The 26079-nt window shown below is 32.5% G+C and overlaps 1 protein-coding gene across 1 annotated transcript in view; it reads left to right on the top strand.

The window, feature by feature from the left end:
- Positions 1-25839, top strand: part of LOC139502405 (pleckstrin homology domain-containing family A member 8-like) — a 37492-nt gene extending 11653 nt beyond the window's left edge. The window contains exons 5-12 of the mRNA XM_071291852.1: positions 412-588; positions 5209-5246; positions 5847-6215; positions 11683-11768; positions 15007-15065; positions 15331-15461; positions 22800-22932; positions 23418-25839. Coding sequence (XP_071147953.1) covers positions 412-588; positions 5209-5246; positions 5847-6215; positions 11683-11768; positions 15007-15065; positions 15331-15461; positions 22800-22932; positions 23418-23615 — 1191 coding nt within the window. The 3' untranslated portion in view covers positions 23616-25839. The remainder of the gene's footprint in view (positions 1-411; positions 589-5208; positions 5247-5846; positions 6216-11682; positions 11769-15006; positions 15066-15330; positions 15462-22799; positions 22933-23417) is intronic.
- Positions 25840-26079: the final 240 nt, after the last annotated feature.

Here is a 26079-nt window from a genome sequence, read left to right as displayed (position 1 = left end):
TTGAGACATTAATATCAGAGGGTCCTGATGTTTACACAATAGAGAATGATGGGCATAATAAAGAAGAAAGAAAATTTTATATAAAAAATGAAGAGAGAATAAGTCAGAAAAAATGAAGAAAAGAGAAAAAATTCTAAATATTTAAAAAGAATTAAATGAAGAGCTCATTTCAGTCTTAGACATGTTAGAGCTTAGCTTTGATTAGGGCTGGTATTACTTTAGACATGTTAGATCTTAGCTTTGATTAGGGCTGGTATTACTTTAGCAGAACTTATAATGCAGACATGTTAGAGCTTAGCTTTGATTAGGGCTGGTATTACTTTAGACATGTTAGATCTTAGCTTTGATTAGGGCTGGTATTACTTTAGCAGAACTTATAATGCTTTATTTGTTATATTTTCTGTTTCTTAGAAGTTGGAAGAAGCCAGCTCTCTATTGGGACCAACATGTGATACATTTATACAGACATTAGAAGAATGCATGGCATTAGCAAAAGCTGGGGTGGGGATGGAGTCTGGAATACTGAATTCTCCAATCCATTCCGCTAAATCATTACCAACTCTACCCTTACACATTCCAAAAAAGAAGGTGAGTCATCTAAGGCCGTGTTCACATTGACCTAAACTCGGTCTTGTGTTAGTGTAACTCACACATAAACTAAACATAATTACGTTCCCATTGATAAAACTCAACGTTTACATGTAGTTTAAATCATGTTTTATCTGCATGCAGTCGATAGTTGATGTAGGCCTTGTGTAGGTTAAGTGTACACAAAACTAGGCATTCAGAACTTTAATTTTTCCATATATATTTAAAAAAGAAACAATTTTTATATAAAATTGATACTTTTAACACTTATTAATAAAGTTCTTTACAGAAATATTTGTCTAAACTTGATATATTTATTTGTTATAAAACACTGTACGTAGCCTTATTAACCCCTAATCTAGACTTATCCATCATCATTGCCGAACACATAATTCATTTGAAAAGGTCTTCCCAAATCGATTGGACGTACACACTGACAGAAATATTTGCCACTGGTCTTTATACTCAAACAACGATTCACTCATAAATGCATTACTGAAAAAAGGTTGAGGTTAATGTTTTTTATTGTGTAGTATCTCAGATCCATTAAAATACAATTAGAAATAAAAAAAATATTAACATAACCCCTTCCCTTTGCCAAATACTCCTTGGAGAAAAAATACCATTTGAAACAAACAGAAAAGATAGAAATGTAGTGATCCTTAATTTTTTTTCTTCGTCTGTAAGCATGCTGATGTCGAGCCTACATTTTTAATGCGTAATGGAGACATCTTTAAACTACTGCAAATCATCCAAAATTACTTTCTTAAAGGAGCAACCACTTTACTTCAACAAAATGGGGGTGTTTCTGAGTCAGAATTTTTTTCTCACGCGAAAGTTTATAATTAGTTTCTTTTTCAATGATACCAATCTAATATTTAACACTATAATTTTGTGGAAACTTTGGATTCAGAATATTATAAATTCATTCTAATCATCTGAATGACCAGAATTTTTTTTAATCAAATTGTGGAAAAATCCGTCCCCCTTTTTTTTTTGAAGTCAAATGGTCGTTCCCTACTGCTAGAACAGTTGTTTGAAAACTTGAATGCGGTTCTATGTAATGAACATCTAAATGACATATAGTTTACAAGTGTGAACAAATCTTATGTACAGGTAGCTAAACAAGGTGTATAGATGTGAACAAATTTAATGTGAAACTAGTGTACATTACATTAAACCAAATGTAAACATGTTAACTGTACACAGCATTTGGTGTGAACACAGCCTAAGATAGTTACTTCAGTGTCTTTGACTTTAAGCATAGGTCTGTTACGTATTTAGAGAGCCAAGTTTATAAATGGTTTTAGAAAAAGGACATCAAAGGACTTGACTTGGAAGGTTAAATTTCATTTTTTTCCAAAAGCAGGATACTTGTTTAACTCTATCTACCCAGTCAAAGTGTATTAATGATTATAGTTATTAAAATAAATACTTCACTTCTTTTTGACATGATGTCTTCTTTTTTACACCCCCCACTCTTTGTAAGTTTTTAGATTTGTATTATTTTTATCCGCATGTTTGTATTAATTAAAGATCAAATGATATCTTTCCAGAGTTATTTCCCTTAGAATTTCTATAACTTTGAGAACTTTATTTCAGTTATTTTTTTGTTTTTTTTGTATTTAAATGAAATTTACAAAATGTGCAAGTATTTAGAAATCTCAGTTGAAAAAAATGTTCTGGATTATTTTTCAGTATTGAGGCTTTAAGTGTTAAAAATCTACTATGATATAGGTAAATTCATTAATGAAATTGAAACACAGATACATAAACATAACAGGCTCGTTGTTCTTTTTGGAAAGATTAGAACTTGTTCTAAATCTTTACTTAGGCACCACCCTCCCTAACAACAGGACAGGTTAGCTACTGTTACTAAATGTATTCACACTGAAATATAGTTCCCTATGGTTCTCATGTATGTGCACATAATACACATATAAACTGAAAAAACTGGGTATATTATTGGAGCAGTTCATTCAAGAATGTATGTCATTAAGGTGTGTTGATGTGCAGGCTTTTTAAAAAACACTGTGATTAGGTAACTGGGTATTGATTCAACTAGTATGATTGACAACTGTCATTATCACTAAACAATCAGAGACAAGGTGGACCTTCAATTACAATGCCCCACCTCCTAAACTGCCAATCAAATTGACCACATTACCTATCAACCTCAGTCTTACATAATTACACAGACCACTCAATATCCATATAATTCTTAATACACAAGTATTTGACCTCATAATTGAATACACAAATGTGTATATTAGATGTTTGATATTTATAAGGATGATAGATTTATTTATTGCCAATTACTTTTGATCAACATTACATAAAGTGATTCTGTAAATTTATCTGAAAGATAAATGATTAATGGATTAACAAGATCTCAAAAAAAATGAAATATGAATATAAATATGAATAAATAAAAGGTATTCAAGTAAGGCCTATTATTTACTTGATAAATTTCCAATAATCATCTGTAATTAATCAACAATTAAATTAGTACACTTTTTTTTTTATCAGGAATTGGCTTGAAACAGTTTAAAAATTTTAAAACTTTTAACTAGGCCAACTAAAATTAATTAGTAGATTTTCATCCAAATTTTTGAAAAAAATGGGGCGGGTGGGAGGATTTTATTTTTAAAATTTTATTTCATATGAAACCCTCGTCACAAGTTCTTCATACAGCGGGGTATAAACTAGTGGAAAACAAGCTTGTATAATGTATATACATGCTGTATGAGGAATCCTACACTATTTGTTAAACTCTTAAATAAAAATCCCTGATTGGCAACCATTGTTAATTTTTTATACATGTAATTGCCGCTTCAGAAACCTATTTATAGTATACATCAAAAAGAAGAGAAATTCTCTCTAAGTTGGACTATAACTACACCAAATTTATTTTGCTTTCTAAGCAATGGTTTGTAGTCCCCATAAAATCAATAAAATGTATTGGTACAATTGTATGCAACACAAGTATTATGAGTACAGAATAAAATGTAAACTCAGTATTGTAAAACATGAACTTAACCAAAAAGTAGTTGTTGTTTAATGACTAAATTGAGAGTATTGGGACAGTTGACAGTTACAGAGGGTGTTTGCTGTTTGTCAACAAAAACAACAGCCATGGGTATTATAATTAAAATGTGTGTTTGTCGACTTTTTTTCTCAATATATGGTCATAGATCAAACAAGTTTGTGCTTGTTTCAATTTCTTTAATCCAGTCATATTTTTTTGTACCATTCTTGCACTTTGGATATCATTCACAGTCCAAATTTCCTGACACAAAGTCATTGTATAAATACAGAAGAAACACGGTTTTCGAATCACTTGTGACTACCGCAATTTGCGTTCAAGGACAAGGCATTTTACTCGTAACTCGAATATTTCATGCCCTTCTCGTTATCAATCTCTATTCTCGGTAGATGATGTTGTCATCATAGAGCAGCAGAATATGTTGACTTAATCATTTTCGTTAGATTACTAGAAGAAATACAAAAACGAAATTTGAAACAGGAAGTTTTGAATGAAAAGAAGTTATCGATGGTTCCCGGTAATGGACATGAACAAAATCCGGAAATCGTATTTTTGTTAAATAAATAAAATCGGGGCGGGACGATTTCAGAGGGGCGGGCGGGGATGAAAATCTAGCAATTAATTTTAATTGGCCCTATAACAAACCATTTTTTATTAGTTTATTTACCATCAATCATTATGTCTATTTTAGTTATTTGAATTTTTATTAGAAGTGAATATATATTTTTGCAATCAAGAAAGAATCCACATTTCAATAAGATAAGTTTTTTAATTGGTTTACGTTGAAAAAGTACGTTTTCAATGCCCTGTGTTGAAAAATACTTTAAAAATTGATCAAAAGGCACTCTAAAACTTTTAATCTTCAATGCCATATAACCTCTGTTTCAACTTACAAAATGCCCCAAAACAACATTTTTCAATTTTTTTTTGTTGACACTTTAAAGTTTTAAGCTGTTGGTCCAGATTTATGTCTTCCAAGGATAGTTGGTAACATTTACTAGAATTTTTTTTGCATTTTTTTGTTTTTTTGAAACATGTTCAGATCCGGCAACATAATTTCGATAAGATATAAACCATTGTAAACTGCAGTTTTAATAAAATTGTGCAAATTAAGAGACCCATATTATTTAATTTGAGCTCATTTTATCCTCATACTGGAAAATCAAGTTTCCTTCTACATGTTCTAAAGACCTGCTGTAAATGCAATTTTCAGCAATCATGCTTTATAAATGTTCATTTTTCCCCACCATACCTTAATATGAAATAATTCAAACTACTCTTCTAATCTTTCCATGAGTGATTTCCATCACTTTGATTAGGCTTGTTAAAGCAGACAGAGGAAATTCAACATTATAAGGACTAAAACCTAGCAACAATGCTGAAATGATAATTATTATTTGTATCATATGACCTAAATATTGAATATGTTATAATTGAAGACAGCGCAACTCAACTAGAACAATAAAACTGGTATTTGAATGAACTTTAATGAAAGAAAATTAAAAAAAATAGTGTTTTTTTTGTAGACTCAGTCTTGTATGAGGATTTAAGAAAAAAATGTTTTCCATTTTCAGATAAAACCTGGACTGCATAGAACAGTTTCACATGATTCGTAAGTAAAACAAAAAATATGTATAGTTATATAATTACAAGAATTGAAAACTTAGTTTAGATAATATAAAAAAAATACTGATTACAGAACCACTTCATAATGTGTGTTGATGAACAAATTTGAATATCATTAAGAAAATAGATGATAAAAAATAAAGTCTTAAATTTTCTTCTAAAGAATCCGATATATAAAGGTTTTAGAATCATTTAACTAAAAGAACTGTACATGCTTTATGTTGCTTTATATGGGTCCATGGAATTTTTTTCATAAATTATAAATGGAAATGTCATTTATTGGATAATCAGAGTTCTGATAAGTATAATTAAAAATATATAGAGTAGATATCAATAAAACGACTAATTTAAGCACAACTTGTTAAAAATTTTATAAAGGTTAAACCGTTTCCATATATATATATATACAGCCTTTACAAATGAAAAAAAAAATATATTCCATATTACCTACAATGTGGTTTTTGAATAAAAATCTAAACTAAACTGGAGAAATTTATTCAATATGTTAAAAATATATTTAAAAAAAAATGGTGTTAGTAGTCATGATTAAGGATAAAGCAACATTTCATTAAATTTATCTTTTAAGGTCATCACCAAGAGGTCGGGCAGGAAGTGATTCCCCTGCAACTAAGGACCATAACTCATCCAAACAAAGAACCACGTCAGAATCATCACTTACAAATCATTCCATAGCAGAAATAGACATATCTGGAGTTCAATCCAATTCAAATAATGTATCATTAAATTCATCTCATAACAATTCTGTTAGCGTAGATCAAAAGAAACATTCTCCACAACAAGATATTATACCAGAAACATCTATAGACCCGTTAAAACAAGACACTAATTTGAATAATTTGGAATCAATGTCAAGTTCTAGTGTCAACAGTGAAGAAGATTTCAAGGATGCTATTGATGCTAAAATTCCTACTTTTTTCTCCACAATGGATACAAGGTAATAAAAAAAAAACATTTAAAAACAAATTTTGCAGGACACAAGTATATATACTTGAACTTGAATATATTTTAAACATTTCAAACTTATATTTGTAATAGCTTAGTTGAAACTAATATTTGTAATAAGCCAATATCTAAATGTTTAGTAAACATTTTATTGAGTATTCAGTTAAAACTTTATCCATCAGGGCCCGGTTGTTCAAAAGGCCGGATAAAGTTATCCACTGGATAAATTCTGTATCCAGTGGATATCTTTTGTCCATTGGACAAATTTGGTTGTTCAAAAGTTGTCCAGTGGTTAAAATAGCTTAACCATGGACAAATTTTGTCCAGTGTCTAGGGGTTCGGATAAGTTCTTATCCAGAGGTTAAATATGGCTGCCCGCTTGTTGTATGATGTACAGCAAAGGTATAAACCACGCATTTATAGGGAATTTCTTGGTGCAGAACCATATACAGAGTCTGAATTTCAGGCAAGATATAGGTTTTCGAAAGAAAGCATTCAAATTCTGACAAACTTGCTTAATGATGATCTTAAAAGACGTACCAACAGAAGCCATGCTATTCCGGTGGAAACTCAGATTAAAATTGCTTTGAGATACTATGCTTTTGGCAGCTTTATGCAAGTCATTGGTGACACCTTCGGGTACGATAAATCGACCGTTTCCAGAATTATTCAAGTGGTGACAGGTGCAATTAGCGCCCATGGGGCAGATTTTCTTCGTTGGCCTGACGAGACTACCAAACCAGCCATTATAAATGGATTCTATAACATTGCCAGATTTCCATGTGTTATAGGAGCAGTGGATGGAACTCATATTCGCATACAAGCACCCAGTGATAATGAGTATGCATTTGTCAACAGAAAAAACTTTCATTCCATCAATGTTCAGGGTATCTGTGACCACGAAGGTAAACAAATGTAATATTAAGTTTTCAAAAAGGAGAGTTACAGACAAGAAGAAAAAAATTGTTAGTCGATGTACAAAAGAGAAAAGAATATTTTCGACCGTAATTACTGTTTGATTTATTTCTCTTTATAATTAAAGTATCTCATTGATTTTCGACAAATCTTAAGAACGTTGTTGTTATAGGACATTCTTAAAAAGGCAACGAACAACCGGGCCCAGTCTATCAAGTCAGTCTGTCTGTCCCATGAATATTTTTTTCATCACATCTTTCTCATGAACTACATTACCTGGAATTCTGAAATTTGGTTTCAGGGTTTATATGAGTCAGCTATACTGTTATTTTTAATATATATAAATGATTTACCACTTCATGTTAAACAATCCAATATGGATTTATATGCTGATGATTCAACATTGCATTTTCATGATAAAAACATTGAAAAAATAAACAGCATATTGCAAAATGATTTAAATACTATACAATCTTGGTGTAACAATAACAGTATGAAAATCAATGCACAAAAAACTAAGTGTATGAAATTGGGTTCAAAACAAAAACTTAAACAACTATCAGAATTATGTATTACCGTCAACGAAACATGTATTGAGAATGTCCATTCTTTCAAATTACTTGGAATAGACATTGATGAAAATTTAAGCTGGGAAGATCATGTTGATCGTATATGTAAAATTATCTCATCTAAAGTATCACTTTTATATAAAATTAAAGTATATTTGCCAATACACACAAGGCAACTATTTTATAATGCATATATTCTACCATATATAGACTATTGTAGTTCAGTTTGGGGAAATTTATTACAAAAAGATTCAGATAGAATCATAAAACTTCAAAAAAGAGTAGCAAGAATTATACTGGAATGCGATATTTCTATTCCATCTAATTTCATGTTTTCTTCTTTAAAATGGCTATCTTTTACCAAAAGAATAAAATACCAACAATCAATTCTAATGTATAAAATTGTAAATGGGCTAACACCTGATTACTTAGCAATACTAAATATTGATGATGTGCAACGCCACAACTTACGATCTGTCTCTAATAATGATCTTTTTGTTCCAAGACCAAATACAAATTTTTATAAAAAATCTTTTCATTATTCTGCAACCAAAGTATGGAATAATTTACCACTCGAAATAAAGAAATGTCCTAATGTGGAATTATTCAAGAAACATAGTTATAATCATTTTCTTGAAAATTATATGCAAGTCAACTAATTTGTTTTCCTCTAACAAAACTATATCAAATATTGTCATTTATTACCCATTGTATATTTCAATGATTGAATTGTGTATATACTAGTAATATATATTGTAAATTAATGTATGAATGTATGAATGTTAACTGTATGCATGTATTTTGTTTGAGGGCCTCAATGAAAATTAGACTATTTCTAATTGAGTTACCCTCTTTAAATAAAGAATTTATTATTATTATTATTATTATTATACTGTGTGATGTGTTTTCAGATTCATCACTCAACAACTTCATGTTTACCTTATACTTTTAGCAAAAAGGGGGGGGGGGATATCATTAGTGAGGAGTGAGAGAAGTAGCTCACTGATTCACTTGTATATCATGATTTTTATTAAAATTATTATGAGTACTTAAATTCACTGCAAGGTTTACACATCCTGTAGACAAGGTCCACTTGACTTTAATTTATGGTTCAGTGATCATCTTAAAGTCTTTCTGACAAGGTTTTGTTTCTCAGATACTATAAACACAAGGCAAGATAAAATATATTTATGGTGTACATGTTTACTGGTAAGGTTTATCTGATCCTGACTTAATTTTTTTCATGGTTTATCTGTCAGCTTTTTTTTTGTTTTTGTGATGAATTTCTCAGATACCATATTCAATAGGTCAAGTTTATCGGTGCATAGAATGATTGTAAGAAGTAAATGTCGGGCAGGGTTGATCTTAACATCATTATTCTGGATAATTGACTTTCACCATAAAAACAAGATACGTAAAGCAGACAAGAGATTTCAGTTGATATCTTCTGTTGTTTTAGTTTTATGGACCTCCACTTGGATACTGATGGAAGCATTTAGTAAATATCTTCTCTTGTTTTAGTTTTATGGACCTCCACTTGGATACTGATGGAGTAAATATCTTCTCTTGTTTTAGTTTTATGGACCTCCACTTGGATACTGTTGGAGTAAATATCTTCTCTTGTTTTAGTTTTATGGACCTCCACTTGGATACTGATGGAAGCATTCAGTAAATATCTTCTCTTGTTTTAGTTTTATGGACCTCCACTTGGATACTGATGGAGTAAATTTCTTCTCTTGTTTTAGTTTTATGGACCTCCACTTGGATACTGATGGAGTAAATATCTTCTCTTGTTTTAGTTTTATGGACCTCCACTTGGATACTGATGGAGTAAATATCTTCTCTTGTTTTAGTTTTATGGACCTCCACTTGGATACTGATCATATGGAGTAAATTTCTTCTCTTGTTTTAGTTTTATGGACCTCCACTTGGATACTGATGGAGTAAATATCTTCTCTTGTTTTAGTTTTATGGACCTCCACTTGGATACTGATGGAGTAAATATCTTCTCTTGTTTTAGTTTTATGGACCTCCACTTGGATACTGATGGAGTAAATATCTTCTCTTGTTTTAGTTTTATGGACCTCCACTTGGATACTGATGGAGTAAATATCTTCTCTTGTTTTAGTTTTATGGACCTCCACTTGGATACTGATGGAGTAAATATCTGTAGGACTCGGAGGTGCGATGGGGACGCTGAAGTGCGATGGTCACGCTGAAGTGCGATGGTCCACGTCGAAGTACGATGGTCCTTTTGCTGAGGTGCGATGGTTTGGTCTGACGTTAGCATATTGTGACGTTTCGCCTTAGTAAAATACAACATAGATTCGCAGGCAGGACGATAGGGTTGTGTAGATGAAGGTTTCATGTTAACAAAGGAAACGAAGGGGAAAAGAAAGTACCGAACTATTCAAGTTCCGAAGAGTTTTGAGCATTATAAGTTGAGGTTACAAACTAGTCGTGCAACAAATCATTGAGAGCAAAGCAGCTGATGGATGAACTTGGTCTGCATATCGGAAAACCAGTGTTAGGAATTATGCCACAAACCAAAAACAAATAAATAAAGCATATTGATCTAAATATTAATTTGGATTTACCTTTAAGTAAAAGTCTCGTGATTCTATGTCGACAATTTAATAGAAAAAAAATGTACTATTGTACTAGTAATGTTTTTTGCTATATCAAGTTGCTATGATGATGAATCCTGATTTGTAAGAACACTGTCATTCTAGTCTTTTTTTTTTTTTTTTATAGTGGTTGCAGTGTTGATGTTTTACAACATGTTAGGCCAAAATTGACCTACAATGTAACTGATCCCTACATGTACTTCCCAATTTGTCATCACCTAATTTTTTCGTGGAATAATCAACAAGGATCGCTATTTGTCATACATAAATGCACAAAGTGTTTTTTTACTCCGTGTGCAATCGGGTATATATAAATGGATGAATAATTGTTGTGAGCAATTTCTAAGTTTTGTCGTAATATATAATAAAATGAGATGGACCCTTCTAGGTACTATTATACAGACCTACACGCTGTATCTTTTTTTTTTCGTCTTGAACGGCATATTTTACTCTCAACTACTGCGTGCTAATCGGAGAATTAGCATATTTTAAAATTAGATTAAAAAAATCAAAATTTAAAGCCTTAAGTTTTGTTTGACATAAACAGAAAATTAAAATCTTCATAATTCGAGGCTAAGGGCTATACATTTTCTCAAATCGTTATGATATTATTTCATTTAACCAGCTTGTATATACATTTTGCTTTTTTTCCAATGTCACAGGAAGACCATCCTACTTCAGCGTAACCATCATCGCACTTCGGCGTATAGTTATCAACTAGTTAACGTCACAATGTCACCATCGCACTTCAGCGTATTAACCAACGCACTTCAGCGTGGACCATCGCACTTCAGCGTGACCATCGCGGTTCGGAGTACCATCGCGGTTCCGAGTCCTACATATCTTCTCTTGTTTTAGTTTTATGGACCTCCACTTGGATACTGATGGAGTAAATATCTTCTCTTGTTTTAGTTTTATGGACCTCCACTTGGATACTGATGGAGTAAATATCTTCTCTTGTTTTAGTTTTATGGACCTCCACTTGGATACTGATGGAGTAAATATCTTCTCTTGTTTTAGTTTTATGGACCTCCACTTGGATACTGATGGAGTAAATATCTTCTCTTGTTTTAGTTTTATGGACCTCCACTTGGATACTGATCATATGGAGTAAATTTCTTCTCTTGTTTTAGTTTTATGGACCTCCACTTGGATACTGATGGAGTAAATATCTTCTCTTGTTTTAGTTTTATGGACCTCCACTTGGATACTGATGGAGTAAATATCTTCTCTTGTTTTAGTTTTATGGACCTCCACTTGGATACTGATGGAGTAAATATCTTCTCTTGTTTTAGTTTTATGGACCTCCACTTGGATACTGATGTAGTAAATATCTTCTCTTTTTTAGTTTTATGGACCTCCACTTGGATACTGATGGAAGCATTCCAGTAGAAGAATTCCTTCTGGCAGCAAAGTCTATTTTACCCTTGTTTGGTAAGAATTTATGTGTGAATCATTTGAATCTAAATATTACAGAAAAAATGCTGTAAAATAAATATAGTATATACTACTGTAAATTGAGAAATTTTCAGATGTTTTTATTATTGCTGAAATTGTGAGGGGATTGGTTTCACAGAAATAAAAACTTGCATATGAAATTTGTATAGCATTATGAGTATGTAGCATTTCCTGAAATTGCAATCATTTTAATCCCATTTTGTTTTATTATTCAACATGTTCAACAATCAAAATAAAAAGTGCACCAGGAGACTGCACATGTTGAAATATACATGAATTGTTTGCCCTAAGACATTGATCAATCATCCCATTACTTAAATCTTAAAATTCCACAAAACATCTCACAATTTAGATTTGATTTGAAATTTGTAAGCAATTGGGTTTTTTTTCTGAAACATCTCCTATATAGAATTTTATGATAAATAAAAATGTGTTAAGAGTAGGGACGTCATGTTTTAAATTCAAACCACATTAGCATATCTATAATGCACAATCTCATTTTAATTATTTAAAGATTTCAACATCCTTTTCATTTTGGTTATTTTTAAATGTGTCTTCACAACCTTTTTATATGACCGCAAAAATTGAAAATTTTTTGGTCATATATTGGTATCACATTGGCGTTGTCGTCGTCGTCGTCCAAAGACATTTGGTTTTCGCACTCTAACTTTAGTAAAAGTAAATAGAAATCTTATGAAATTTAAACACAAGGTTTATGACCATAAAAGGAAGGTTGGGAGTGATTTTGGGTGTTTTGGTCCCAACAGTTTAGGAATTAGGGGCCAAAAATGGTCCAAATAAGCATTTTTCTTGGTTTTCGCACAATAACTTTAGTACATGTATAAGAAAACAGAAATCTATGAAATTTTAACATAAGGTCTATGACCACAAAAGGAAGGTTGGGATTGATTTTAGGAGTTTTAAGTCCCAACAGTTTAGGAATTAGGGGCCAAAAACAGGTCCCAAAATAAGCATTTTTCTTGGTTTTTGTACAATAACTTTAGTATAAGTTAATAGAAATCTATGAAATTTTAACACAAGGTTTATGACCACAAAAGGAAGGATTGGGTTGATTTTGGGAGTTTTGGTCCCAATGAATTAGGGGCCAAAAGGGTCCAAAATTAAACTTTGTTTGATTTCAACAAAAATTCAATATATGGGGTTCTTCAATATGCTGAATCTAACCATGTATTTAGATTTTTTATATTTAGGACCGGTTATCAAATTGGTCCACATTGAGGTCTAAAGGGTTCAAAATTGAACTTTATTTGATTTTATCAAAAATTGAATTCTTGGGGTTCTTTGATATGATGAATCTACCCATGTATTTAGATTTTGGATATTGGAATACCACAAAAGGATGGTAAGAATTGTTTTTGGGAGTTATGGCTCAAACCGTTAAGGAATAAGGTACAAAAAAAGGGGGGGGGGAGGGTTTCCAGGTTAATGGACAATTTCTTAAGTACAAAACATAATTTTAAAGCAGTGTAAGGTTGGTAATTGAAACTCATTTTAATATCTCACCTAAACTGCTCTTAAATTATGTATATTGGATATTTGCCAAAAACTTTATTATTAATAAATTCCATTGGAAATTTGCCAAAAACTTTAGTTTAATGAACTTCATTGGAAGTTTGCCAATATAAAATGTTGCATTGAAGTTATCTTTCTTTGTCCAGAATAGTAGTTAAATCAACTTAAATCATGACTGTATGACATTTTATATTTCATGATGTATTTAAATGAGTAGTTATTGTTGAAAACTCCATTAGAAATTTGAATTGAGATTTTTGGAATAAGGGAAAGGGGGAGGTGAAAAAAAATTGGTGGGGTTCATTTTTTCTTATTTCAGATTTCAGAAATGAAAAAGAAATTTCTTCAAATATCAAAGGATTAATGTTCAACAGCATAGTGAATTGCTCAAAAACATTTTAAGTTCATTAGACCACATTCATTCTGTGTCCTAAACCTATGCTGTGTCCACTATTTAATCACAATCCAAATTCAGAGCTGTATCCAGTTTGAATGTTGTGTCCATACTAGCTCCAACCGTTCAGGGTTCAACCTCTGCGGTTGTATAAAGCTGCGCCCTGGGGAGCATCTGGTTAGATTATATAATATACACTTCTTAAAATCCCCAATATGAAAATGCAACAGTTAAATGACTATGTGCATTGATAACCATGTACAGTCGACTCTCGTTATCTCGAAGTCAGCCGGACCGGAGAAATATTTCGAGATACACATAGTTCGACTCAAACTAAAACCGGAAGTTTAACTGAACAAGGGACACAACTCTTGCTTAGCAAGGTAAATCTAAAATAAATCCGGGTGAATATGGGAAGGGGATCGATATTCTGGTATCAGATCGATGTATTTGTATGTCATGGTTTTTCGTTATTATAATAACATTGTTTTACTTATTCAATTGTTTCAGTTACAATTGTTTCCTATGGCTTTTATCCGAGAGAGTAATTTCCAATCGATAGTTTCGTTATTCAGGTCGTTTAAAGTTGACAAAATTGTTTATTCTCGGATACAAAAGACTTTAGAAATTTCAGATTCCTCTTCATTTTGTTTTATCTCACTCTTTCTTTTAATAAAAGAAAATACAACAAGATTAAAGACGCCGATTGAGTAGTTTTTAGGTGATCATCAACGGAAGTCATAATCCTTACTTTATACACACCCAAGCTCATAAGTGTAAATCACAATTAATTGTTTTGTAAATATTTTAAATACTTTTTCATGAACATTAACAATGTATCACTAATTATTTATAAAAATTCTATAAAAGATAATCTTAGGTAAACACTCGTGGAAAAAGCATGTCATAAATCAATACAGTGGTCAGTGACTGGAAATTTATTTACACGTGTATTGTCAGATTAACTCTTCAATCCATTTAAATGCTGGAGGTCATGTTTTGACATATGTGTATTAGTTCGAGATAAATAATGAATTTTGAATGCTTTTGTTAACCTTGGGATCGTAAATATAGTTCGACTCAACCGAAATTTCGACACATCCAATTTCGACTCATCAGGAGTCGAATTACATACATTTATATGGAACAAAGTTCGGGACCACGTGAAAACTTCGACTCATCCGAAATTTCGAGTCAACCGAGTTCGAGACAACGAGAGTTAACTGTATTAACCTATAACAATTGTTTTCATGAATTCATGAATTATACTGAAGTTTGTATTTGTAGATAAGTTTAATGCTACAGCCTTTGCACCAGTGAAGATGGATTTCCAAGGCAACATCAGGGTAAATCCTCTTACAATATACAAGACAAAAACATATCTTCAATGATTTTTAGCTGTATATTGAATTCTTCGTCCTTTGTACTATCTATATGAATAAAGTAGATCTGTTTCAAGATTTCATATAAGCTATATATAATAATATTTCCAATCTCTTATAATTTGGAGATTTATTATATTATATACATTTAGTCCAGAGTTTAACTTTTTAATTCTATAATTTAAATGGTCTGCCATAATTTAAATAAACTTTTTTTTCTCACTTGTAGAAAATTCATCAGAAATATTCCACCAATACAGCAGGGTTTACTACACTTCAGAAAATGGTGCTAACAGAACTCAGTAAGAAACAACATCTTCTCTCTAACTCAGCTACAATGGCATTACTGTGGATGAAAAGGTCAGTTAGTAATAGTAACTCAGCTACAATGGCATTACTGTGGATGAAAATGTCAGTTAGTAATAGTAACTCAGCTACAATGGCATTACTGTGGATGAAAAGTTCAGTTAGTAATAGTAACTCAGCTACAGTGGCATTGCTGTGGATGAAAAGGTCAGTTAGTAATAGTAACTCAGCTACAATGGCATTACTGTGGATGAAAAGGTCAGTTAGTAATAGTAACTTAGCTACAATGGCATCACTGTGGATGAAAAGTTCAGTTAGTAATAGTAACTCAGCTACAATGGCATTACTGTGGATGAAAAGGTCAGTTAGTAATAGTAACTCAGCTACAATGGCATTACTGTGGATGAAAATGTCAGTTAGTAATAGTAACTCAGCTACAATGGCATTACTGTGGATGAAAAGTTCAGTTAGTAATAGTAACTCAGCTACAATGGCATTACTGTGGATGAAAATGTCAGTTAGTAATAGTAACTCAGCTACAATGGCATTACTGTGGATGAAAAGTTCAGTTAGTAATAGTAACTCAGCTACAATGGCATTACTGTGGATGAAAAGGTCAGTTAGTAATAGTAACTCAGCTACAATGGCATTACTGTGGATGAAAAGGTCAGTTAGTAATAGTAACTTAGCTACAATGGCATCACTGTGGATGAAAAGTTCAGTTAGTAATAGTAACTCAGCTACAATGGCATTACTGTGGATGAAAAGGTCAGTTAGTAATAGTAACTCAGCTACAATGGCATTACTGTGGATGAAAAGGTCAGTTAGTAATAGTAACTCAGCTACAATGGCATTACTGTGGATGAAAAGGTCAGTTAGTAATAGTAACTTAGCTACAATGGCATCACTGTGGATGAAAAGTTCAGTTAGTAATAGTAACTCAGCTACAATGGCATTACTGTGGATGAAAAGGTCAGTTAGTAATAGTAACTCAGCTACAATGGCATTACTGTGGATGAAAAGGTCAGTTAGTAATAGTAACTCAGCTACAATGGCATTACTGTGGATGAAAAGTTCAGTTAGTAATAGTAACTTAGCTACAATGGCATCACTGTGGATGAAAAGTTCAGTTAGTAATAGTAACTCAGCTACAATGGCATTACTGTGGATGAAAAGTTCAGTTAGTAATAGTAACTCAGCTACAATGGCATTACTGTGGATGAAAAGGTCAGTTAGTAATAGTAACTCAGCTACAATGGCATTACTGTGGATGAAAAGGTCAGTTAGTAATAGTAACTCAGCTACAATGGCATTACTGTGGATGAAAAGGTCAGTTAGTAATAGTAACTCAGCTACAATGGCATTACTGTGGATGAAAAGGTCAGTTAGTAATAGTAACTTAGCTACAATGGCATCACTGTGGATGAAAAGTTCAGTTAGTAATAGTAACTCAGCTACAATGGCATTACTGTGGATGAAAAGGTCAGTTAGTAATAGTAACTCAGCTACAATGGCATTACTGTGGATGAAAAGGTCAGTTAGTAATAGTAACTTAGCTACAATGGCATTACTATGGATGAAAAGGTCAGTTAATAATAGTAACTCAGCTACAATGGCATTACTCTAGATGAAAAGTTCAGTTAGTAATAGTAACCCAGCTACAATGGCATCACTGTGGATGAAAAGGTCAGTTAGTAACAGTAACTCAGGGAGATTGCTTGGATCAATCCTTGAGGTGTTTTGTAGTCAATTTAGGGAGATTGCTTGAATCAACCCTTGAGATGTTTGTAGCCAATTTATGGGGATCGCTTGGATCAACCTTTGAGGTGTTTTATAGTCAATTTAGGGAGATTGCTTGGATCAATCCTTGATGTGTTTTGTCGTCAATTTAGGGGGATTTCGTGGATCAACCCTTGAGGTGTTTGTAGTCAATTTAGGGGGATTGCGTGGATCAACCGTTGATGTGTTTTGTAGCCAATTTATGGGGATTGCTTGGATCAACCTTTGAGGTGTTTTGTAGTCAATTTAGGGAGATTGCTTGGATCAATCCTTGAGGTGTTTTGTAGTCAATTTATGGGGATCGCTTGGATCAACCTTTGAGGTGTTTTGTAGTCAATTTAGGGGGATTGCGTGGATCAACCCTTGAGGTGTCTTGTAGTCAATTTAGGGAGATTGCTTGAATCAACCATTGAGGTGTTTTGTATTCAATTTTGATTTAGGGAGATTGCTTGGATCCACCCTTGAGGTGTTTGTAGTCAATTTATAGGAATTGCTTGGATCAACCCTTGATGTGTTTGTAGTCAATTTATGGGGATTGCTTGGATCCACCCTTGAGGTGTTTGTAGTCAATTTATAGGGATTGCTCAGATCAATCCTTGAGGTGTTTTGTAGTCAATTTAGGGAGATTGCTTGGATCAACCTTTGATGTGTTTTGTATTCAATTTTGATTTAGGGAGATTGCTTGGATCAACCCTTGAGGTGTTTGTAGTCAATTTATAGGGATTGCTTGGATCAACCCTTGATGTGTTTGTAGTCAATTTATAGGGATTGCTTGAATCAACCCTTGAGGTGTTTTGTAGTCAATTTAGGGAGATTGCTTGGATCCACCCTTGAGGTGTTTGTAGTCAATTTATAGGGATTGCTTGGATCAACCCTTGATGTGTTTGTAGTCAATTTATGGGGATTGCTTGGATCCACCCTTGAGGTGTTTGTAGTCAATTTATAGGGATTGCTCAGATCAATCCTTGAGGTGTTTTGTAGTCAATTTAGGGAGATTGCTTGGATCAACCTTTGATGTGTTTTGTATTCAATTTTGATTTAGGGAGATTGCTTGGATCAACCCTTGAGGTGTTTGTAGTCAATTTATAGGGATTGCTTGGATCAACCCTTGATGTGTTTGTAGTCAATTTATAGGGATTGCTTGAATCAACCCTTGAGGTGTTTTGTAGTCAATTTAGGGAGATTGCTTGGATCCACCCTTGAGGTGTTTGTAGTCAATTTAGGGAGATTGCTTGGATCAATCCTTGATGTGTTTTGTCGTCAATTTAGGGGGATTTCGTGGATCAACCCTTGAGGTGTTTGTAGTCAATTTAGGGGGATTGCGTGGATCAACCGTTGATGTGTTTTGTAGCCAATTTATGGGGATTGCTTGGATCAACCTTTGAGGTGTTTTGTAGTCAATTTAGGGAGATTGCTTGGATCAATCCTTGAGGTGTTTTGTAGTCAATTTATGGGGATCGCTTGGATCAACCTTTGAGGTGTTTTGTAGTCAATTTAGGGGGATTGCGTGGATCAACCCTTGAGGTGTCTTGTAGTCAATTTAGGGAGATTGCTTGAATCAACCATTGAGGTGTTTTGTATTCAATTTTGATTTAGGGAGATTGCTTGGATCCACCCTTGAGGTGTTTGTAGTCAATTTATAGGGATTGCTTGGATCAACCCTTGATGTGTTTGTAGTCAATTTATGGGGATTGCTTGGATCCACCCTTGAGGTGTTTGTAGTCAATTTATAGGGATTGCTCAGATCAATCCTTGAGGTGTTTTGTAGTCAATTTAGGGAGATTGCTTGGATCAACCTTTGATGTGTTTTGTATTCAATTTTGATTTAGGTAGATTGCTTGGATCAACCCTTGAGGTGTTTGTAGTCAATTTATAGGGATTGCTTGGATCAACCCTTGATGTGTTTGTAGTCAATTTATAGGGATTGCTTGAATCAACCCTTGAGGTGTTTTGTAGTCAATTTAGGGAGATTGCTTGGATCCACCCTTGAGGTGTTTGTAGTCAATTTATATTGATTGCTTGTATCAACCCTTGATGTGTTTGTAGTCAATTTATGGGGATTGCTTGGATCCACCCTTGAGGTGTTTGTAGTCAATTTATAGGGATTGCTCAGATCAATCCTTGAGGTGTTTTGTAGTCAATTTAGGGAGATTGCTTGGATCAACCTTTGATGTGTTTTGTATTCAATTTTGATTTAGGGAGATTGCTTGGATCAACCCTTGAGGTGTTTGTAGTCAATTTATAGGGATTGCTTGGATCAACCCTTGATGTGTTTGTAGTCAATTTATAGGGATTGCTTGAATCAACCCTTGAGGTGTTTTGTAGTCAATTTAGGGAGATTGCTTGAATCAACCCTTGAGATGTTTGTAGCCAATTTATGGGGATCGCTTGGATGAACCATTGAGGTGTTTTGTATTAAATTTAGATTTAGGGAGATTGCATGGATCCACCCTTTAGGTGTTTGTAGTCAATTTATGGGGATTGCTTGGATCAACCCTTGAGGTGTTTTGTAGTCAATTTAGGGAGATTGCTTGGATCAACCTTTGATGTGATTTGCAGTCAATTAAGGGGGTTTGCTTGGATTAACCTTTGAGGTGTTTTGTAGTCAATTAAGGGGGTTTGTGTGGATCAACCCTTGAAGTGTTTTGTAGTCAATTAAGGGGGTTTGCTTGGATCAACCCTTGAGGTGTTTTGTAGTCAATTAAGGGGGTTTGCGTGGATCAACCCTTGAGGTGTTTTGTAGTCAATTAAGGGGGTTTGCGTGGATCAACCCTTGAAGTGTTTTGTAGTCAATTAAGGGGGTTTGCTTGGATTAACCCTTGAGGTGTTTTGTAGTCAATTAAGGGGGTTTGCGTGGATCAACCCTTGAGGTGTTTTGTAGTCAATTAAGGGGGTTTGCTTGGATCAACCCTTGAGGTGTTTTGTAGTCAATTAAGGGGGTTTGCTTGGATCAACCTTTGAAGTGTTTTGTAGTCAATTAAGGGGGTTTGCTTGGATCAACCCTTGATGTGTTTGTAGTCAATTTAGGGAGATTGCTTGGATCAACCCTTGAGGTGTTTTGTAGTCAATGTTCCGTTTTTTTGCTGCCTTTTTTTACATTTTTTATACGACCGCAAATTTTGAAAAAATTTTCGTCGTATATTGCTATCACGTTGGCGTCTGCGTCGTCGTCGTCGTCGTCGTCGTCGTCGTCGTCCGGCGTCCGAATTCTTTTAGTTTTCGCACTCTAACTTTAGTAAAAGTGAATAGAAATCTATGAAATTTTAACACAAGGTTTATGACCATAAAAGGAAGGTTGGTATTGATTTTGGGAGTTTTGGTCCCAACATTTTAGGAATAAGGGGCCAAAAAGGGTCCAAATAAGCATTTTCTTGGTTTTCGCACCATAACTTTAGTTTAAGTTAATAGAAATCTATGAAATTTTGACACAAGGTTTATGTCCACAAAAGAAAGATTGGGATTGATTTTGGGAGTTTTGGTTTCAATAGTTTAGGAATAAGGGGCCAATAAAGGGCCCAAATAAGCATTTTTCTTGGTTTTTGCACAATAACCGTAGGTTAAGTAAATGGAAATCTATGAAATTTAAACACAATGTTTATGACCACAAAAGGAAGGTTGGTATTTATTTTGGGAGTTTAGGACCCAACAGATTAGGAATTAGGGGCCAAAAAGGGACCCAAATAAGCATTTTTCTTGGTTTTCGCACTATAATGTTAGTATAAGTAAATACAAATCTATGAAATTTAAACACAAGGCTTATGACCATAAAAGGAAGGTTGGTATTGATTTTGGGAGTTTTGGTCCCAACAGTTTAGGAAAAAGGGGCCCAAAGGGTCCAAAATTAAACTTTGTTTGATTTCATCAAAATTGATTAATGTGGGTTCTTTGATATGCCGAATCTAACTGTATATGTAGATTCTCAACTTTTGGTCCCGTTTTCAAATTGGTCTACATTAAGGTCCAAAGGGTCCAAAATTAAACTTAGTTTGATTTTGACAAAAAATGAATCGGTTGGGTTCTTTGATATGTTGAATCTAAAAATGTACTTAGATTCTTGATTATTGAAGTTTTTTTGGTCCAGTTTTCAAATTGGTCTACATTAAGGTCCAAAGGGTCCAAAATTAAACTTTGTTTGATTTCATCAAACATTGAATCCTTGGGGTTCTTTGATATGCCAAATCTAACTGTGTATGTAGATTCTTCATTTTTGGTCCTGTTTTCAAATTTCAAATTCTACATTAAAGTCCAAAGGGTCCAAAATTAAACTAAGTTTGATTTTAACAAAAATTGAATTCTTGGGCCTCTTTGATATGCTGAATCTAAACATGTACTTAGATTTTTGATTATGGGCCCAGTTTTCAAGTTGGTCCAAATCAGGATCTAAAATTATTATATTAAGTATTGTGCAATAGCAAGTCTTTTCAATTGCACAGTATTGTGCAATGGCAAGAAATATCTAATTGCACAATATTGTGAAATAGCAAATTTTTTTTTAATTAGAGTTATCTTTCTTTGTCCAGAATAGTAAGCAAAAAATATCCTATTTGTGCAATAGCAAGATTTTTTTTTAATTGGAGTTATCTTTCTTTGTCCAGAATCAACTTAAATCTTTGTTATATACAATATACAATGTATATACACTTTTTACTACCAACTGATAAATTTAAATAATCTTTACCATTCAGTGATAACAAGCAGTTTTTTTACATCTTAATATTTTATGATGTATTTAAATGAGTAGTTATTGTTGCAAAGTCCATTAGAATTTTGAATTGATATCAGTTTTGAAAAAGGGAAACGGGGATGTGAAAAAAAAGGGGGGGGTTAAATTTTTCTCATTTCAGATTTCATAAATAAAAAGAAAATTTCTTCAAACATTTTTTTGAGAGGATTAATATTCAACAGCATAGTGATTTGCTCAAAGGCAAAAAAAACCTTTTAAGTTCATTAGACCACATTCATTCTGTGTCAGAAACCTATGCTGTGTCAACTATTTAATTTTAGATTTAAAAAGTTTGAAGAAGAAATCTTTAATTGATTTGTAAAATCTTGGCATTTGTTTTGTGTAAAAAAAAACCATGTAATGTCAAAAATTTGATCACAATCCAAATTCAGAGCTGTATCATGCTTGAATGTTTTGTCCATACTTGCCCCAACTGTTCAGGGTTCGACCTCTGCGGTCGTATAAAGCTGCGCCCTGCGGAGCACCTGGTTGGCAAATGTTTACAAAAGCAATTTCTAGTTGTCAAATTGTCAATAAGGGATCTGTCAGTTTATAGGAATATAACAAGATAAAAAACATAATAAGAAAGTCGTAGTCTCAAATTTGATTAGTTTTAGGTTTATAGATGAATGTTAGTTTAAAACAGCTGTATCATGTGTATGTTGGTTTGATAATTACAACTTGTTGTATACTAAGAAGTAAAATTTAATAATGTATGTGTGTTTGGGTGTTGATGGTGTGTTGCTGTCTTGATGACTTATACACCACATCTCCCTTCATTCATACTTATGGCTTGACAATACCAATACAAGTTTTATCATGAAGATAGGTTTTATTTTTCCAAGCTTTAATACCTAACTATTTTTAACAAGAATAATTGTGTTTTTTAGAGGTTTAGAGTTTATCCGAGAGTTCCTGTATGAGATTATAAGAGGAGAACCTGATTTATCACAAGCTGTGACCAGTGCCTACAGTAAAACATTAAGGAATTATCATGGCTGGGTTGTACGAGGAGTCTTTGCTGTATGTATTTATATCATCAGAATTAACCATAGAAAGACTGATCATTGAATTTATGAACAACTTTAATTTTCAAAGTGCACTAAATTAGTTGGAACACTGATTAAAGACATTTTTTGGGGGGTTCGATCTTGCTTTTTCGTTTTTAGATATTATCCAAGAAATGCATTAAAGTCCCAAGATCCTCAAAGGAGAAGGTTTCAATAAAACCCTATTTCACTGAAATTTCAAATAAGTTTTATTGAACATAATAATAATGACTCTTAACTAAAACAATGACTAGATAGAAAATATATCTCTTTACTGAAAATTTTAGAATCAGCATCACAAATTACACAAATAGTTTTTCTCTAAATTCAATGAAAACAGACCAATTTTTGATAGTGTATTAGCCAGAAACACACAGTGCATACATATGATTTGTATTTGTTATACAGCACTTTCCTAATTGATGTAGTAATATTTTTTTTAATCTTTTCTACCTCTAGGTTGCTGCCAAGGCTTTGCCTTACAGAGATGTGTTCATATCTAATTTGTCTGTGCCAGGAGAGGAGGATACTGGTACTTTATATAGACAGTCATTGATGTCTGATATAGAACAGTATATCACAGCTATGGATGTTGTCATCAAAATTCTTAATGATTTTTATAAATTACATGATTTAAATTCCAATGATACTGTGTAATGCAAAAGAATTAATGGGCGCTCTAAGGGGAGATAATTCCATGATTTAAATTCCAATGATACTGTATAATGCAAAAGAATTAATGGGCGCTCTAAGGGGAGATAATTCCATGATTAAAATTCCAATGATATTGTGTAATGCAAAAGAATTCATGGGCGCTCTAAGGGGAGATAATTCCATGATTTAAATTCCAATGATATTGTGTAATGCATTACAATTGATGGGCAATAGCTCTAAGGAAAGATAAATCAATGATTTCAATTCCAATCATACTGTGTAATTCAGAACGATTAAGGGGAAATAGCTCTAAGGGGAGATAAATCAATGATTTAAATTCCAATGATACTGTTTAATGCAAATCAATTAAGGGGAAATAGCTCTAAGGGGAGATAATTCCATGATTTAAATTCCAATGATAGAATTTGCAATATGATGCTACTTAATGTGCAATTTGACATCATTTCTGCCTAATCATTTGTTTTTAAAACAAAATTGTAAAATGTGTTCATGTAATTGGAGTCAAAGTTTTGCGTGTTCTACCATTCCATTATTTGGTTCAATAATTTCCGTAAGTTTTCTGTATTTAAAATAGGTAGAGAAGTAAGTAAATGTTTTGTATTGCTTTCCTTTTTTCCTTTTTTTAACTCAAGAAGTAGAAGGGAACATATTTTTATATGTATCATATATGAAGGGTTTTGAATATTTTTACAACATACATCATGGATTTGAAATACTATAGGTAAGGTACAGCTACAGAAAAAGAGCCTGGTTAAAAGTTGGCTTGAGAAAAAGCAGGAAATTAAGGTTGTGTTAACATATTGTTTTATAGTGCTAAGTAATCTTGAATTATGCAAATATTGCAAGAATTATGAAATTCTTCAGATGATATTTTAGACTGTTTTCTCTTGAAGAAGAGGAATTGAAACATCTTCAGTGCAAATCATTTTAGAGTCTTTGTCCAATGATACAGTGAATTTTATCAATTTGGCAAATGTTTTCAAAGGGATCAGCTCACTTGTGCATTTGGTTTTTCAGTATTTATTTTTTTTATTTTTTGTTATACGTTGTTATTTTGTGATATGATTGTGCAAATCCTGTAGTTATTTATTTGTGAATGTCAGATGAATGAAAATAAAAAACAAAAACAAATGTTTTACAATCATTGGGGCTATCATGGTATTCCACTGAAATGGATTTTGGAGGGTAGGAAGTCAGGTTTTATTTTCAAACATTTGTCGCAAGACATTTGTTGTGGGACATTTGTGTTTGTCAGTTTATTAAATGTGTGCAAAATTTCCTATAGGAAGCATATTGATTGTGGGAGAATTATAAAAACTCTTTTCCTACTGTCCTACTCCCATGGTAATGGAATAGTTTGTCCTCATTTCTCTTAATGTTTTTTGTGCTTTGAAAAGAAGTGTTCAGTTTTGGTTATATTTTAATTGAAAATGGCACCTTCAAAATAAATAATACTATATTTGTAATTTTTTGCATTATTTTATAATTTCAGAATTAAAATTTAAAAAAGAATTGTTAAAATCTCAATCAGGGTTTTATAAAATCTTTTTTCTGTGTATCACAGATATTTTAATAAATTTAATTGCAAATATGCACTTTATTTGTATACTGTGGATTCATTATTCAGGAGGATTTCCATTATCGTGGATTGAGAATATACACTTTGTTTTTATGATTTGACAAATTCTGCATACAGACCTACAAGAAATTTGTCCTTCCCCGAAAACATTTTAATTCTTGATGCAATCCACATACATTTAGTACCTTCCAAAATAAAGAATCTACAGGTTTTCAATATAAGTAGATACAGAATCTGTATTATAGCTAATTGTCTGATTAAATGGTCACAAATTGTTTGATTTCTAATAATGTGTTTCTGTTTTTGGAAACTGTTAATTTTATTATACATGTTAGTTTTTGTTATATTTGTTCAAAAGTTTATACAATATATTATTATACAATACTGAAATGACTTTGGCTTTTTTTGTTGGTACAAATGTATTACTGTTATGCATATATTTAAAATTTAAATTTATGGTATTGATATTATGTAAAAGTTAACACCAGATGCAAAACTGATTGTTATAATAATTCAATATTATATACATGTAAGATCTTCACTCAAAAAGGTATTTTTCAAACATTTAAATCATTATAAAATTTAAAGGTTAATATATCTTAAAATATTATTAAAAAGATCTTCAAATAAGTTTTTTGTGGTAGTTTTTGCTGTGTTGCACTAAATGTTAGAAGTTTCAATGCCCTTAATCCTAGAGGCAAAACAAAATTAAAAAGATACTGATGTCAACCAGTATTATATCTTGTTTACAACTGAAGCATGTTATTTCTTAGATAATAATACCTTTTCCTTTTCAATTTCAAGGGTCCAAAGAAGTGGTCTTATTATACCTTTTACTATATCACAGAGATCTCTTTGAATATTGTA

Source organism: Mytilus edulis, chromosome 14 (assembly GCF_963676685.1).
Source record: "Mytilus edulis chromosome 14, xbMytEdul2.2, whole genome shotgun sequence".
Lineage (NCBI taxonomy): Eukaryota > Metazoa > Mollusca > Bivalvia > Mytilida > Mytilidae > Mytilus > Mytilus edulis.
This window is presented reverse-complemented; position numbering and strand designations above follow the sequence as displayed.